Raw genomic sequence first — 15944 nt, 5'->3', positions numbered from 1 at the left:
ATCATTTTCTGTCATCAGCTCTTATCAAAAAGGGGGAGTTCTTGAGATCTACCTGAGCTCAAAGCCCCTCTCGCCCTGCAAACGGGAGGGAGCCCAGGGCTCAAGGACCTTTTGAGATCAGGACTCTCCTGGGACAGCAAGCCAAACTTGCTTATAATCAATCATCAGCTAAGTGTGCACTCTTGAAATCGAATTTAACAGGGAGAGAGGATAATACATTTCCATGCACACAAACACACGCTCTTTGTCGGTAATGCTCGTGCTTATCCATCAATCTAGAAATGTTATGTAAAATTATAATCTTCAGAACTTAAAACTCCTTTACTGATTAGGAGGGGCAGTGGCTGTTGATTGATGGATCTACAATTGATGACAACAACTGGTGTGCTACAGAGCCTAACAACCAGAATATTGAGAACTGCTTGGAGATCCAGTGGACCGGTAAGAACAAAATGTTTTTTTCTTTTCTTTTTTTTTCAGATTCAGCAATTGTTTACATTGCCACATTTGTCAGAAAGGATTTAAGTTTAACATGCTATTTTAGTTTTAATCTGTCACCACTGTAATGATTTAAAAAATTTTCTACCCTACAGTAAACCGTTGCTGGAACGATCAGAGCTGTTCAACCCCAATGGGTTATATGTGTGCTAAAAAACTGTGAGATCAAATGCAGTCATCCTGCTTCACAGTTACATTGATTGTACTACATTTACTTTTTCCAATGATATCTTTACAAAAATGTTACTCTGAAATTAAAACTTACCTGAATATCTTCTCAATACCTTCTCTGTAACACTCTTCATATCAGTAAAAACAAAGCAAGCCGTGTGTGTTGTGGTGTTTAATTATTTGTGTGTCAATATAAATATACACTTATGTTGCATTAAGAATTAAGGGTGGATATATTATAACTATAAGCAGTGGTGGCTGGTGAAAAATGTTCTGTTAACCAATAATTAATAATAATAATATAATAAAAAAGTTAACAAAAGGGAAAAATAAAATGAGATTTTAGGGGTGATTCTCACAACACTGTATGAAAACAAATCAATATACAACTGCATGTACTGTACATCTAATACACCAGACTCCACCATTACTGACTGATCTCAGTCTCATGACTACTTACCAGCCACACTTGTACCACCAGAACTACACAAAAGTACATTCCTTCCCTTAGTCCTGGTCTCTAATGTGTAAAAATAACTCAAACTCAGACCTGTGCTCCAGGGACAGTTTTTCCTTTGAGTCTCCCTCATGTTCTCCTTTAACCTGCACTTACTGACCCAGCTCTGAAACCTGCTCATTACCACTGTTTTGAGTTTTCTTCAATATACACAAGCTTTCCTGTGCTAAAACAAGTGTTGTGTTCATCATAATTAATATTCCTGCAATAATTCATAATTTATTGAAACACCATTATTACAACTTGTTCAATAAATACGCCTGTTAGGTCAAGTAACATTGGTGTTGTTCGAACCTTTTGACACCCCCGCATTGCAGTAGTCGCGGGTGTAAATGTGTCAGCTGCTCACTTCAGTGTACTCCAAAGCATAACACTGATGGCTGATAGAGAAAAAGTATCATATAAGGCAGTCAGCCCCTTCTCCAGCCTGTTACACAAAAAGCACCACCACGGTGCACCACATGTTTACATTGTTTTCTTTTGTAGCAGAAAGACACCAAATGGAACAGGTATTTAAAACTTAAAATAAAACATGGTGGGACATGTGGAAAAATCTTTTCACAAGCGATTGTACATGTGCGGAAGGTGTTCAGGAGCCAAACAAACTCCTGCAAAAGTTTGCATTGGTGAGCTGTTGCAGCTGAATTTAAAAAGCACTCATATTAAGAATTATGAATTAAATGTAAGTATTAAACCTATAACTTGTAAAAGTAAAAAGAGAGATAAGGGAAAAAAGAAAATGAAAGGACACATGAAAAGGAAATAAATATTAAGGAATAAGCTAAACACAAATTTTAGAAGTTTAAGTTTCTTGGCTGTTGAAGTTGTAAACTATTTAAATACAATTTCAGTTAGTGTTTGAAGAAAAGTGGTTTACATTTAGTATATTTTCATTTTATGATATGCAACTTTTCAATAAATATGTTTTTACAAAATCATTGATATTTTATCCTATTGTAGTCTAAAACCCAAAAAACAATGTCTACAAAAAGAACTTATGAAAAATACTTTGTATGATGAAAGTATTCACATTAATTAAAAAAAGATTGAAAAAACAACTTTCGCAAAATAACATACGGCATGAACACTGCAAATACGTTAGCTAACACTTAGGCTTAAACTGTAAAATACTTTCCTACGACAGAGCTGCACGGCTAGCCTACTCTTAAAAAAAGTTTAAATTCTGTAATATCTAAAAGAAATCGCAAAACCAAAAAAGTTTACAGTAATAAAAAACTTTTAAGAAAAACACATTAGCCTACTTACCCCGCTTGCATCCACTGCTCATGGTTCCTTCTTTAATGGCATGCCGAGTCACTTCGAGTTTCATCTTCTATCAGAAAATTTGGTGTTTAACATCAACTCACTAAACATGCATTTTAAAGTATTTATTGTTACCGTTATCGACGAGAAAGCCATCTTATTTGACGAGCATACTAACTTTACTTAGCCTGGCTATTCCCTTCAGAAAAAAGTAGACTCGGTTGTAAGTTTTGAGATTTGAATTTTTGAAATACAGCTTTTTAAAATAACTGTATCACTTTTATTGAGATGAAAACAGGCTTCCACTGCTCAAAATAATTAAAGATGAAGCTGATACTGCATTAACTGTGCACTATCCCAAATAGGTAACCAGCGACATCTAGTGTTCTAGTAAAACATAAATTTAACTATAACAGTATGATACATGCATTCATTCATTCCCTTTCCTTCGGACTTAATCACTTAAATATCTCATTACTTCAACTTAAATAGAGTAAGTTCACAGTACTCACAGTGAAAGCCCACTCTACAGTGGAAGCCCCCCTTTTAATTTTTTTTTCTTTTCAAAATATTTTCCCAAATGATGTTTAACAGAGCAAGGAAATTTTCACAGTATGTATGATAATATTTTTTCTTCTAGAGAAAGTCTCATTTGTTTTATTGTCTAGAATAAAAGCAGTTTTTATTTAAAAAAAAAAACATTTTAAGGTCAACATTATTAGCCCCTTTAAGCTATATATTTTTTTTCGATTGTCTACAGAAAAAACATTGTTATACAACACACTTGCCTAATTACCCTATTCTGCCTAGTTAACCTAATTAACCTAGTTAAGCCTTTAAATGTCACTTTAAGCTGAATAGAAGTGTCTTGAGTGTCTAGTCAAATATTATTTAGTGTCATCATGGCAAAGATAAAAGAAATAATTTATTAGAAATGTTTAAATGTTGAAAAAAAATCTCTTCTTAAACAGAAATTGGCGAAAAAAAATAAACAGGGGGGGCAAATAATTCTGACTTCAACTGTAGATTAGTTTTTGAACTTAAATGGTTTGTTGCAATCGGTTTCCTCAAACGGTTTGAGTTGCCTTAACTAATTGGGTTTTACAGTACTCATTTGGTTTGAGTTCTCTTCATTAATTGGGTTTTGCTGTGGTCAAATTGATTCGTGTACTCAAATGGATTAAGTTTACAGTACTCATTATGATTGATTTTTTTAACCTAAATGGTTTGTTGCAATCAGTTTCCTTAAATGGTTTGAGTTACCTTAACTTTTTGGGTTTTACAGTGCATTACTAATTCAAAAGTACTGAAAGTGCTTTTTTTGTTAAAGATTTACATGCAACATTGTCAAAATGATCCTCATTCACTCATGCCAGGCCACTAGTTGGCAATGTTGCCTGGTAAAGAAACACAATGCATATCCGCACAATGTAAAAATATCTGTAAATTAGCAGTTTTCCATATTTTGTGATTCATGTTTTTATTTTTCCCCATTTATTTATGTTTTGAATTGCATTATGGGACCTTGATCTCTCTTCCAAAACCTTTAAAGTTAAAAAAGTGACTTTAAAAAAAAAAAAAAATTATAATTTTCGGGGTTTTCACCTTATACAGGACACAATCACCAATACTACAGGACAGTATTGACAAGAAAGCATGGGGAGCAGAGAGAGGGGAAGGATCGGCATAGGACCGCAAGGCGGGAATCAAACTCGGGCTGCCAAGAGCACTGGAGTGCATGTGTCGACGCACTAACCACACACCACTGGCGCCGACTTTTATTAAAAATTTTTATAGTTTAAAGTGATATAGTCTGGGTTGGTGTTTTTGAATCACTATTATGTTGTCCATATAGCCACTTGTGGTTTTGACCTTTTGACCCCCCACCTGTTGGATGTTTAAAGTTCAGCACTATTATACTGTATTTATTTTACTTTCGGTTCTCTCAGCATGCGGTTGAGAGTAATACACATGCAGATTTTTTCTGGGGTTGATTTAAACGCTGAAATATATGTCTGTAAGTGCTCTATTTTGTAAATATTCAAGGCTTATTTGATTATAATCAATTTTATTTGATATGTATTTTGTTGAAGCAACATTTTTTCAAGGCTTACACGTTATGATGGTGGTAACAAATATGGGAATTTTGCTAATATTCGATATGGTATAGATTTAATAGATTTTCCTCATATGCGTATTGAGATTTCTATGAAAACTATGTACATTTTACTGCTAGTTGAATTGAACATGTTAATATGAATGGGAATATATACACACTTTTCCCCTCTTTGTTGTAGTTTTACAAAAAAAGATACTAAGAAGAACAATTGCCAGTGAAGTCAGTAAAGTTACCCAAACTGCTTTCTGCTGTTCTTGCGCTATCTGTTAAACTTTTGGTAAAGCAACAATTGGTTGTGACTAATTGGGACAGAATGAAAATAAATATTATTATCATTATTATGACTATTTAAATTTAAACAGCCACAGATATATTTCAGCAGTTGTGTGAAGCCAAAAAAACATGCTGATTTGTTGACTTGTGACAGGTAATGTCTGTTGTGCTAAGATGCTCCAATCATATCACTTTTTTCTTGTGCTTGAATGTTGAAACGGCCCTCCTATGAATTGTCAGTCACTGAAATATACCCTCCCCCCCAGCATGCCAAAAAGTCGACAGAACAGAGATCGATATCCCATAATGCAATTTACAACCATAAATAAACAGAAAGCCCTTGGGAATCACAAATACATAAACTGATAATTAACAGATTTTTTTTACAGTGCATATGGTCCTGTTGGCCCACAAATGCTGTTTTTGTAGTTTTTGTTTAAAAAAGTTTTACATTTTAAGCAAAAAAATTGTGTGATGTGTAAACCACACTCCCAAACTACTATATTTTGTGTTCAAAAGTCGTACACACCAAGAATGAGAATAAAGATAAATGTTGTGTAAATGAACAACCAAACACATAAAACATGTGTGATTCTAAATAAGACTTTTGGTCATCTCTCCCTGTGTTAATGACTTTTCAGAGCCAACAAAACCAATCAATGTCATATCAGCGCATGTAAAGTGTCGGCTTAACTTGCAGACAAATGTAGAGGGGCATACCTGACCAAAAAGAAGCAAGTGTCCAGTTACAGTTTACAGTACACTCAATGACTTTATAACTAACTCTAACCTTCCCGTCTCTATCACACACATACTGGAAAGGGAGTATTTGCTCTTGTCTTATGTTGCAGTGAAGTCTTCATATCACTCTTTCCACCTCTCAGCATCAAATGTCAAATTAACTGGTCTAATCACTCTCCCTAGTGTTCTTGTTCCTTTGCTACTCCATCTGAGGTATTTTTAGCTCTGAAACAACTGGGCTCCTAAAAATGGGTTAGAGGGACACTGCTATGTAAGGTATCCTGCCTGCTCTCTCCCATCCTATTACCAGCACAATCAGCCACTCTTTGTCTCTGCTCAGGAGAGAAGGCAGAGAGTCAAAGGTTTTTGCCTGAAGAAAGCTGACTTTTCATTTTGCAGACTTTTTGACCCTCTGGAAGAAGGCCTGGGCAGTTGGCATAACAATTATTGACTTCTATAACACTTCTATACCAGAGGTGTCAAATAGCCAGTGAAGCTGCATGAAGAGACACAGATTCTATTTGGAAAGGTCTTTGATACTATAGACCATGCAGACCATTTGGATCTTGCTGCTTGCCTCTATGGGCTTCTCCACTCTGGCCAGTGCTAAGAAAGGCCTCGAATTCCCTCGTTATGATGGCGAAGACCGTGTCCTGGACATAGATGATAAGAACTACCGCAAAGCTCTGAAGAAATACGACATGCTGTGTCTGTTCTACCATGCTCCTCCACCGGCTGCCAAAGAGCTTCAGAAACAGTTGCATTTGACTGAACTAGTGCTGGAGGTGAGTGAAGAAATGGCAAGAAAGAATATATGATAGGAAACAGACTGAATGGCATGTTTATTGGAGCAAAGCAGCAACAAACTGCCATTTTAAGACAGTTTGAGTTGAAATTACTTAGAAAATGTAATTGATTCAACTTAAAAATGTAAGGCAACATAATTGGTTGATGTCTGAAGTTGGTTTCAAACAAGTTGAAATGACAAAAAAATTTAAGGCAGCAATAGATTTACAACTGTTTTACATTTTTACAGCTATACATTTACAGTGCAGATACATTGCAAAGGGCCTTCAACAATTTGGCAGTGGTAAATAAAAATGTAAATATATGTAATGTAAAATATTTTGGTTTAAACTGGTTTCAGGCATTTCTTTTCAATAATTTGTTTGGTTTGATAATAATTTATATATTTTTGGAAGTATAATTTATAAAGTTGTCATGCACTTGCAAAGTAAAAGTAGAATGTATGTTGTGAGACTGCTAGTTGAAATGTAGCGATAAATTTGCTTAAAAAGTCAGCAGAAGGGGACCATCAACGTAAAATGCTACCTTTTTCAGTATTAAATAAACCAGATCGGTCATCTTACTTTTTTCAATAAATTTTTTTATCAAATATATATATTTTAATTACCATAAAAATATTTGTAAACAATTTATTTGATTTTACTTTTTCGACATTATGTCAGCTACAATGTTTGCAATATCTAAAATGCTTAGAGGCCCTGGGACTGCAGCTGACTGTCATGTCCATCTTCACATGGCTCTATTTTTTTCACTTCTGTATTTAACTGGATTAAAAAAGTCATCACGTTAATCAGACACTTCATTTTCAGTCCACCTGATAGCTTCTAAGGGCTTTCTGAATATCTGAATGTGTGTTTGTGAAAGTGGGTCCAAGCAAATTGTTTTTAAAATTCAACCATTATAAATACTTATATCATTATGAAAGCAGAACACAACGGGTATGGAACCAAGAGAACTTCTAAAATGATTACATAAGTGCTCTCCTTTACTCCAAATTCATGGCTCACAGGTTCACTATCTAGACAATGATGTCAATGTGTACTCTGTGTACTTACAATATTTACTTCAGCAGTACATACTGTAATGTTTCTAAAGAAAGTCTGTAATCATTTCAACCGATATGCCAACTTGTGGCCTCCAACTGTTCCTTATTATTGGGAGGGGGCTTCTGTCTCATAGAATGTAAACCATGTTTACAATAACATACATATTATATTCCTTTTTGGCGTATCACCAAGAAGGATGAACCACATCCAACAGGAGTAACTGCGTATGCATGAGGAAGCTGTCTAAAAGGAATGTCTGTGTGCTAACCCTGATTGTATCCCAACACATAAAACCATAGCTGCCCAACTCACTGCAGAATTAAATGTGCACCTCAACTCTCCTGTTTCCACCAAAACTGTTTGTTGGGAGCTCCACAGGGTCAATATAATGGCTGGGCTGCTATAGCCAAACCATTGGTCACTCATGCCAATCCTAAACGATGGTTTCAGTGGTGTCAGCAGCGACTCTCTTGGGCTGTCGCCAATGTAATACATGTATTTTCTCTAATGATGCCACCTTCACTGTCTTACCCACATCCGAGAGAGTTACGGTGTGGACTACCAAACCATTCTGGAAGACCATGTGTACCCAATTGTTCAAACATCGTATCTGTGTATAAAGCTACGGTCACACTTGACTTTTCTCCCCATAGACTTCCATTGATTGCACGCGAATGCGTCAGACCGGAAACGCAGGGTCATGCGTCAAGTTTCGCATGTTGCTGCGGTTGCATAAGTTCAAGCTTGGTGAACTCTAACCTGCGAAATCACATCACTTGACTGCATGAGATCAATCGAGGATCAAAACAAGACCTCTCTGGACAGAAATTTAAAACATGGAGCAATCGTTGGCTTTTTTAATGTCTAATTACCTTGTTTAATCCCGCCCCATTTCGCAGCGCCGTACGACAGAATTTCGCACACACAAAGCCCAATGTGACCGCAGCTTAAGGATGATAATGCACAAAAACACAGAGCAAGACTGGTGAAGGTGTGGTTTGATGAACATGAAAGTGAAGTTGAACATCTCAAAAGGCCTGCACAGTCACCAGACCTACATATTATTAAACCACTGTGGGGTGTTTTTGGAGAAGCAAGTCAAGAAATGTTTTCCCCCCACCAGCACACAAGAAGAATGGTTGAAAATCCCTCTGGCCACTGTGCAGGACTTGTCATTCACTTGTCATACACATGTAGGCAAAAGGAGGGCCGTAAAAACATACTAATGAAATATTGTGGTCTAAAACCAGGCTTTTTAGTTTCATTGTGCTCCATTGTGATTAATTTGTTTTCCCACAGTAGCTGCTCAAGTCTTGGAGGAAAAGGATATTGGCTTTGGAATGGTTGACTCCCAGAAAGATGCAAAGGTTGCCAAGAACTAGGTGAGGCAAAACATCTCAGATTACTTTAACAGACTATTTGTGATTCGTTGATTCATGGCACTATTAAAAAAACTCAATTTTGATTGGTTAATTGTTTTTTTTTTTCGTTTTTCTAAAAGAATTAGAGAAATAAAGACAGTATTATGGACACATGATGCATATATAATGGCCTAGATTTCTAATTACATCTCCTTCTAAAAAATACAGCAGTTTAATACAAGACCCTACTGAAAAAAAACTGTCTAACCAGCCTAAGCTGGTTGGCTGGTTTTAGCTGGTCAATCAGGCTGCTTTTAGAGGGGTTTTGGCCACTTCCAGGCTGGTTTCCAGCCATTTCCAGCCTGGTCTTAGGTGGTCAGGCTGGGAGATGACCAGCTAAAACCAGCTTGACCAGACTATCCAGGCTGGGAGCCCAGCCAAAACCAGCTATGTCCAGCTTAAACCAGGCTGGTCAAGCTGGTTTTAGCTGGTCATTTTCCAGCCTGACCAGCTAAGACCAGGCAGGAAGTGACCCCTCTAAAACCAGGCTGTACAACCAGTTAAAACCAGCCAACCAGCTTAGGCTTGTTTAAGCTGTTTTTTTCAGTACATTGATACTGATACACTATAGATTAGGCTATACACAGACTGACCATGTGTTTCATTGTAAGGTTTACATGAGGAGGGTAGCGTCTATATCTTTAAGGATGACCGTGTGATCGAATTTGATGGACTTCCCTCTGCAGACACTCTTGTGGAATTCCTTTTGGATGTAAAGAATCTGTATTATCATAAATCCAGACATTTAATTATCTTTACTACCTTTCAATGTCATTTTAACTTTATTGCATTCTTCATATTTCAGCTATTAGAAGATCCGGTTGAGATAATTGACAATGCTCTGGAATTACGAGCTTTTGACCGTATGGAGGAAGACATCAAACTCATTGGCTTTTTCAAGAGTCATGAGTCTGAACGTGAGGTAAATCTCATAGTTTGTGCGCAAACTATGAGAGAGAGGAGGTATCTGAATGTTCAAAGACAATTTTATCCTTTAGCTGCAGTCATATGATCTCTGCACATGAACTAATATACACTTAAAAATAAAGGTTCTTAATTGGCATCAGTGGTTCCATGAAGAGCCTTTAAATCCATGGAATCATTGAGTTCTTTAGAGTGCACAAAGATTACACTGAAACCTCATGAGGTCTTCTGAACACTGTAGACTACTCTTTCAAGCTATAGTTAACATTTCAAGGTCATTTATAATAAGCTACTACTTGTTAGAGTTCTCTGTTAAAAATAAAGTTTCTTTAGGCATTTGTGGTATTATAAAGATTTTTTAATATCCATTAAACCTTTCTATTGTCTTTTTATTCTGAGTAAAGATTCTTTAGGTTATTAAACTATTTTTATGCTAGGAAAACGTAATTTTTTAAAGTGTTCACTGAAAGGTTTGAGAAAATAAAATGCTGCTATTGTTGTGTTGCTACAATAACTATTTTTAAGAGAGTTCAGTGTAATATATGTTAGCATTATTAAATGTCTGTACATTCCAGTACACTGAAATAGCATAAACTCTCTGGAGCATTGTAGGCTACTACTCATTAAGCTACATTTGTAGGTCATTTATATGAAGTCACTCTGTTAGGCTAAATGCTTTTTTAGATTAATGGTTCCATGAGGATATTTAATGTTCATGGAATACTTTTATTCAACAAAATATTCTTTACAGTGTACTTTCTTTGTGTTAATAAATGTTCCTTAGTCTTACTAAATAAATTAAACTGTTCCCTGAAAGGTCCTTTGGGGAAATCTCAAAAGACTGCTACAAAATACTGTTGGGGTTTTAATTTAAATGAGACCTTATCAGTTCTCTTAACATTCAAGGCTACTACTCTTTCAAGCTATAGTTGACCTTTAGAGGTCATATTTTCACCATTCCTTTAATCTACAACCCCCAAATTAATGTTTCCAATTACAATCAAATGGGAATTTACAGCGGGCAACACAGTGGTTCAGTGGCTAGCACGGTCGGCTCACAGCAAGAAGGTCGCTGGTTTGAGTCCTGGCTGGGCCAGTTCACAGTGCATGAGTTCTCTTTGTGTTCACGGGGGTTTCCTCTGGGTGCTCCGGTTTCCCTCACAGTCCAAAGACATGTGGTATATGTGAATTGAATAAACTAAATTGGCCATAGTAAATGAGTGTGTATGGATGTGTATTGTGACCTCTGATGAATAAAGAGACTAAGCTGAAGGAAAATGAATGAATGAATGAGAATTTATAGCTTTACCATTGCCTTTAAAAACAAAATGATAACTAAATAAATTATTTCTCTTCTCATTTCTCCTCAAGATTATCTTGCTTCCAAGAGGCCGCTGAACAGTTTCAGCCTTTATCAAATTTTTTGCCACCTTTGAGAAATCTGTGAGTATTATGTTATTATATGCTGTTTATGTTCTGGGGATCTTTATTATTATTTTCATTTAGTGGAGTGGACAATTCTTGGAAAGCCATTAGTGGTAAACAATTTGCTTTTATTTTTACCTTGTAGGTTGCTAAAGAGCTGACTCTGAAGATGAATGAGGGTGGACTTCTATGAGCCCTTCATGGAGGAACCAGTAACCATTCCAGACAAACCCCACTCAGAAGAAGAGCTGGTGGCCTTCATATCTGAACACAGGAGGTAGGGCAGCTACATTAATAGTATTCTGAAAGATAAACAGATACTGCAAATGCATCTCATACTACATACATGGTTTTTTATCCACAGACCAACTCTAAGAAAGCTTAAGGCAGAGGACATGTTTGAGACCTGGGTGAGCTACATTTTTGTATTTGTAATTAAATGACTCTAGATTTATTTTTTTTTGTTTGAGTATAATAATTAAATTAGTTTTCACAATATTTGATTCTAATATTGTGTCAGTTGTGGCATCTTGTATCTTCCGATATTTTAAACATATTTTCAGCCTCAGACATCATGCTGACTTTTGACTGAACATCAGAATTGAGTCACACAAATTGATCTAATTGATTAGATTGATGGAAATTGATAATTGATAGGATTTCCAGATATTTTATGTGTTGCAGTCTGTAAACAAATCCCTCATGGAAATGTTCACTATTGCGTCAAATGCTTAACGTCATCAACTAAACATTATATTTTCAAAGTATGTGAAGTTCACATCATCGACTCTTTATGATTACTTTAAATATCTATCAGATGCCCATTGGTCCTTATCAATAAAAAATTTTGATGGAGTCCTGACACTTGCTGTCAATCTGTAGGTCTGGCTAAATATAGTTAAGTCAAGTCACCTTTATATCCTTAGCACTTTATAAAATACTGATTGTGTCAAATGAACTTTACACAGGCAGGCAAAGTAGTAGAATCAACTATCAGTTACTGTGTGAAATTCAAACATTTGAAAAGTTCAATGTCAAGTTCTATTAAAGACAGCAATGGAAGCCAGTTCAGTGTTCAATCTATGTAGTGAGGCACAAATGTCTATGATGAGGGGTGTGAGTCAGTTGTATGACAGCTCAATTAATCTCAACTAAGCAAACCAAAGTAGACATAAACAGAGTAAAAAACCTTTGAAAACAAACAGGCTCAGTCCGAGGGACCATTTCTACTCTGCTCTAGCAAAAGAAGAAGGCTTCAATTTAGCCGACAACTGGCTTATAAGTAGCTTTGATGAGTTTTTTGATACAACTGCAGGTATGAGACAGTTCTGGCATGGTGCATTCAAAATGGCCATATGTAGGGGTTTGTCTCATCACTGTGGTCTCTAATGAGAATCTCTAATAAACGCTTGTCTCAAGGTCTTTGGTGAAGAACAAGGGCTGTTTCTGTGTTGGTATAGATCCAGTTGTGGTCTGGATAAAGACCGGAGCCCCCCCGAGCCTTTCCTGTTACCTTTCCTGTTCATCCATGAAAAGCATAGGTCTCGAGCTGCGTCCCAAATCGCATGCTTATGCACTATTCAACGACATTTTGTTGTATAAATAGTGTAAGTAGTATGATCACACTGAAAACTCTAAAAATAATAAGTGCACTTTAATTACCCGGATGATGCACTCATTCGACCGGTAAAATGAAGCGTGTAATGATGGACACTCAACAACCGCAGGTTTGCTCACGTCACGGAAGGGGCGGAGCTATCAGGCGCACAAGTTGGATAACTTTATTTGGATGGTGAAAGCAAAATTCTCTTACGAGAGTGATTATAGCTGCCTCCTGATGGTGAATGCGGTTCTACCATGCGGTATTATTTGGTTGTTTTGTCATTTATTTCACTGATTTGGCAACCGTCAAAAGTCATTAGGGAAATGGTTTGAATTTCTGCTTTGTAAAAAAACATTAGTGTTCCATTTGGGACGACACTACATACATATACTATGCTGTTGAGTGCATAAGTACATAGTGCATGAGTGCATAGTGTGCCATTTCAAACGCAGCTTCCTGGAGGGCTGCAGCTCTGCACAGTTTAGCTCCAACCCTAATCAAACACAACTGATCTAAATAATCAAGGTACTCAAGACTACTATGGATTATTCATAGATATTTACATTAGATGTCACCTACCCTGTTGTTGTCTATTAGAAGGAATGTGTCAATAGAGCCACCATTTTAGTACAGGGTAGCTCTCCTTTGAAATGAATGCGGGACCAAGCTGCAGTGGAGGACTGTGGTCATATCCAGAGCCAGAGATATACACATACACACATATATATCTATGATCTAAAGTTTTCCCGGTTGTCAATATTCAATTTATTTTTTTTTAATTACAAAAATGATCATTTAGCATCACTTCTCTAATCGATGGATAAGTGACCGCACGGGTATTACTGACAAAGAGCGAGTGTTTGTGTGTATGGAAATGTACTATCCACCCTCCCTGTTAATTTGATCAAATCCGTGTCCTGAAACACACCTCTTTTCCTGCTTTCACTTCTTATTCTAACATAGGGAGTGATTTGTTTGTGAATGAATCTCCGTTATGAAAGAATCGTTCACTTAGCCGGCAATAACACAAGTTTCTAGCACCACAGCATCTTGTTGTCATATTTAATTTACAGTGTTTGCTGATTTTTATTCAACAAAACTAGCATAAGCCTAGCATTTAGTGCAAGTTGGTGCTGCTTTGCCTTAAGGTGAATACAGTAAGTGACTGTATCATCAATAACGCTCCTTGTTGAGCACATAAATTCATAACATACAAAAACGTAAAAAACGAAATCTTACCTATGAAATGCTCTGCCTTTGTGCTTTATTTTTTTGTTTGCTCATGACTACACCCGTACACAGCACTAAAGTCCAGCATCTTCACATTGGCACACTGTCTTGACTAGTGCGGTTGAATGACTTTTGTGCTGGGAGCACTGTACAAATGTGGCTGTGTTATTGACGTATACTCAGGGTCCGTATGTGATATCTAGTGTATATATGTGGACTATTAAGCAGGTGTGAGTTGGAGGTGGCTAAGCTAACGATGCAGAGCTGCGGCCCCTCTATGAATGAGTTTCAGACCATTGATAAGTGTCTTTGATAATCTATATTTAAAGCTCTAAATAACTATATAAAGCTTAGTATATAAAGCTTGGATCTCATATAAAGCTCTATAGAATGAAAGTGACTTGACTTGATAACGTGGAGTGGAGGAATATAGCAGATTCCGTAAATCAATGAAACTGAAATAAATGATCCTTTTTTCACAGGAGGATGATTTGAATGGGATTCACATTGTAGCTTTTGCTGAAGAGGAGGACCCTGGTATGTGCACTTTCACATACATAATTCCTTATAAACCAAATGATGCATAAAATTACAAAGAAATAAATGTTTGACCTTATATATATATATATATATAAATTAATTTTTTAATTTTTTTTTAGATGGTTTTGAATTCTTGGAGATTTTAAAGGAAGTCGCCAGAGACAACACACACAACCCAGACCTGAGCATTGTGTGGATCGACCCAGACAACTTCCCATTGGTGACTAAAATCTGGATAGAGTCATGACAGTAGAAAATACAGTTTCTTTCTTTTAAGCTCTCTTTATGTTCACATTTTGTTTCATAGCTCATTCCTTACTGGGAGATGACCTTCAAGGTAGACCTCTTTAGACCACAGATTGGCGTGGTTAATGTTACAGATGTAAGTGCAATACTTTTATTATATCATTATTATTTTATTCTTATAAGTAAATAATACTGACTTAACCTTCATTTGACTCATGGCGGACAGGCGGATAGTGTGTGGTTGGAGATACCCAATGACGATGAGCTGCCGACAGCTGAGGAGCTGGAAAACTGGATAGAAGATGTCCTTTCTGGAACAGTAAACACAGAAGATGATGATGATGACAATGATGATGATGATGATGATGACGACGACGACGACGATGATGATGATGATGACGATGATGACAATGATGATGATGATGATGATGAATAACTCCTATACTGTGAAAATCTGAGAAACATTTCTGTCTTTCAAAAGCTAATCATTTTGTACATCAGTGGATAAACTGCATAGTGTTCTTAATGTTACATTAAACGATACAAGAGAAAAATGTTTCATTTATACTGGTGACCATTACTTTGGAATCATTTCCATGAAGCTCTATTTAAAGTGTTAATTCACCCCAAAATTGTCCTCATCCTTGTTGTTGTCCAAACCATCATAGCATTGTTCATCTTCAGAAAAAAAATTAAAACATTTTAGTTGAAATCTGAGAGCTCCCTCATCCTCCATAGACAGAAAAGTTCCTGACTCATTTAAAGTCCAGAAAATACCAAAAAACATCCTCAAAAACAGACCATATGCTTTCAGTAGTTCAATCAGAATATTGAGAGTTCAATCAGAACTCTAAGAGTACCTTGTGAGCGCATAAACACCAAAAAAACTTAATTCAACTGTTTCTTCTGCTCAGTGTCAGTATATATTACTGTACATTATTACGAGCACTGTGCTGTGACGTACTATAACAAGTGGATTATTTTTGTTTTATGTGAGCACAAATATATTCTCATAATTTGACAATCCGATTGAACAACCACTGTGGGCTTAAAATGTCTATCTGTTTTGAGAATCTTTTGTTATATATTTTTCTGGATCTTTCTTTAGTTTTTGTTCTTA

The 15944-nt window shown here is 36.3% G+C and overlaps 1 protein-coding gene across 1 annotated transcript; it reads left to right on the top strand.

The window, feature by feature from the left end:
- The first annotated feature begins 5861 nt into the window (after positions 1 to 5861).
- casq2 (calsequestrin 2) lies at positions 5862 to 15280 on the top strand. Its single transcript, XM_056464758.1, is given in 13 exon segments — positions 5862 to 6371; positions 8738 to 8813; positions 9463 to 9568; positions 9662 to 9771; positions 11137 to 11189; positions 11192 to 11223; positions 11351 to 11383; positions 11385 to 11482; positions 11570 to 11615; positions 14521 to 14575; positions 14698 to 14798; positions 14886 to 14960; positions 15051 to 15280. Coding segments are annotated over 13 exon segments (1236 nt in total). The 5' UTR covers positions 5862 to 6130; the 3' UTR covers positions 15261 to 15280.
- The last annotated feature ends 664 nt before the right edge of the window (positions 15281 to 15944 follow it).

Source organism: Danio aesculapii, chromosome 9 (genome assembly GCF_903798145.1).
Source record: "Danio aesculapii chromosome 9, fDanAes4.1, whole genome shotgun sequence".
NCBI classification, from domain to species: domain Eukaryota; kingdom Metazoa; phylum Chordata; class Actinopteri; order Cypriniformes; family Danionidae; genus Danio; species Danio aesculapii.
This window is presented reverse-complemented; position numbering and strand designations above follow the sequence as displayed.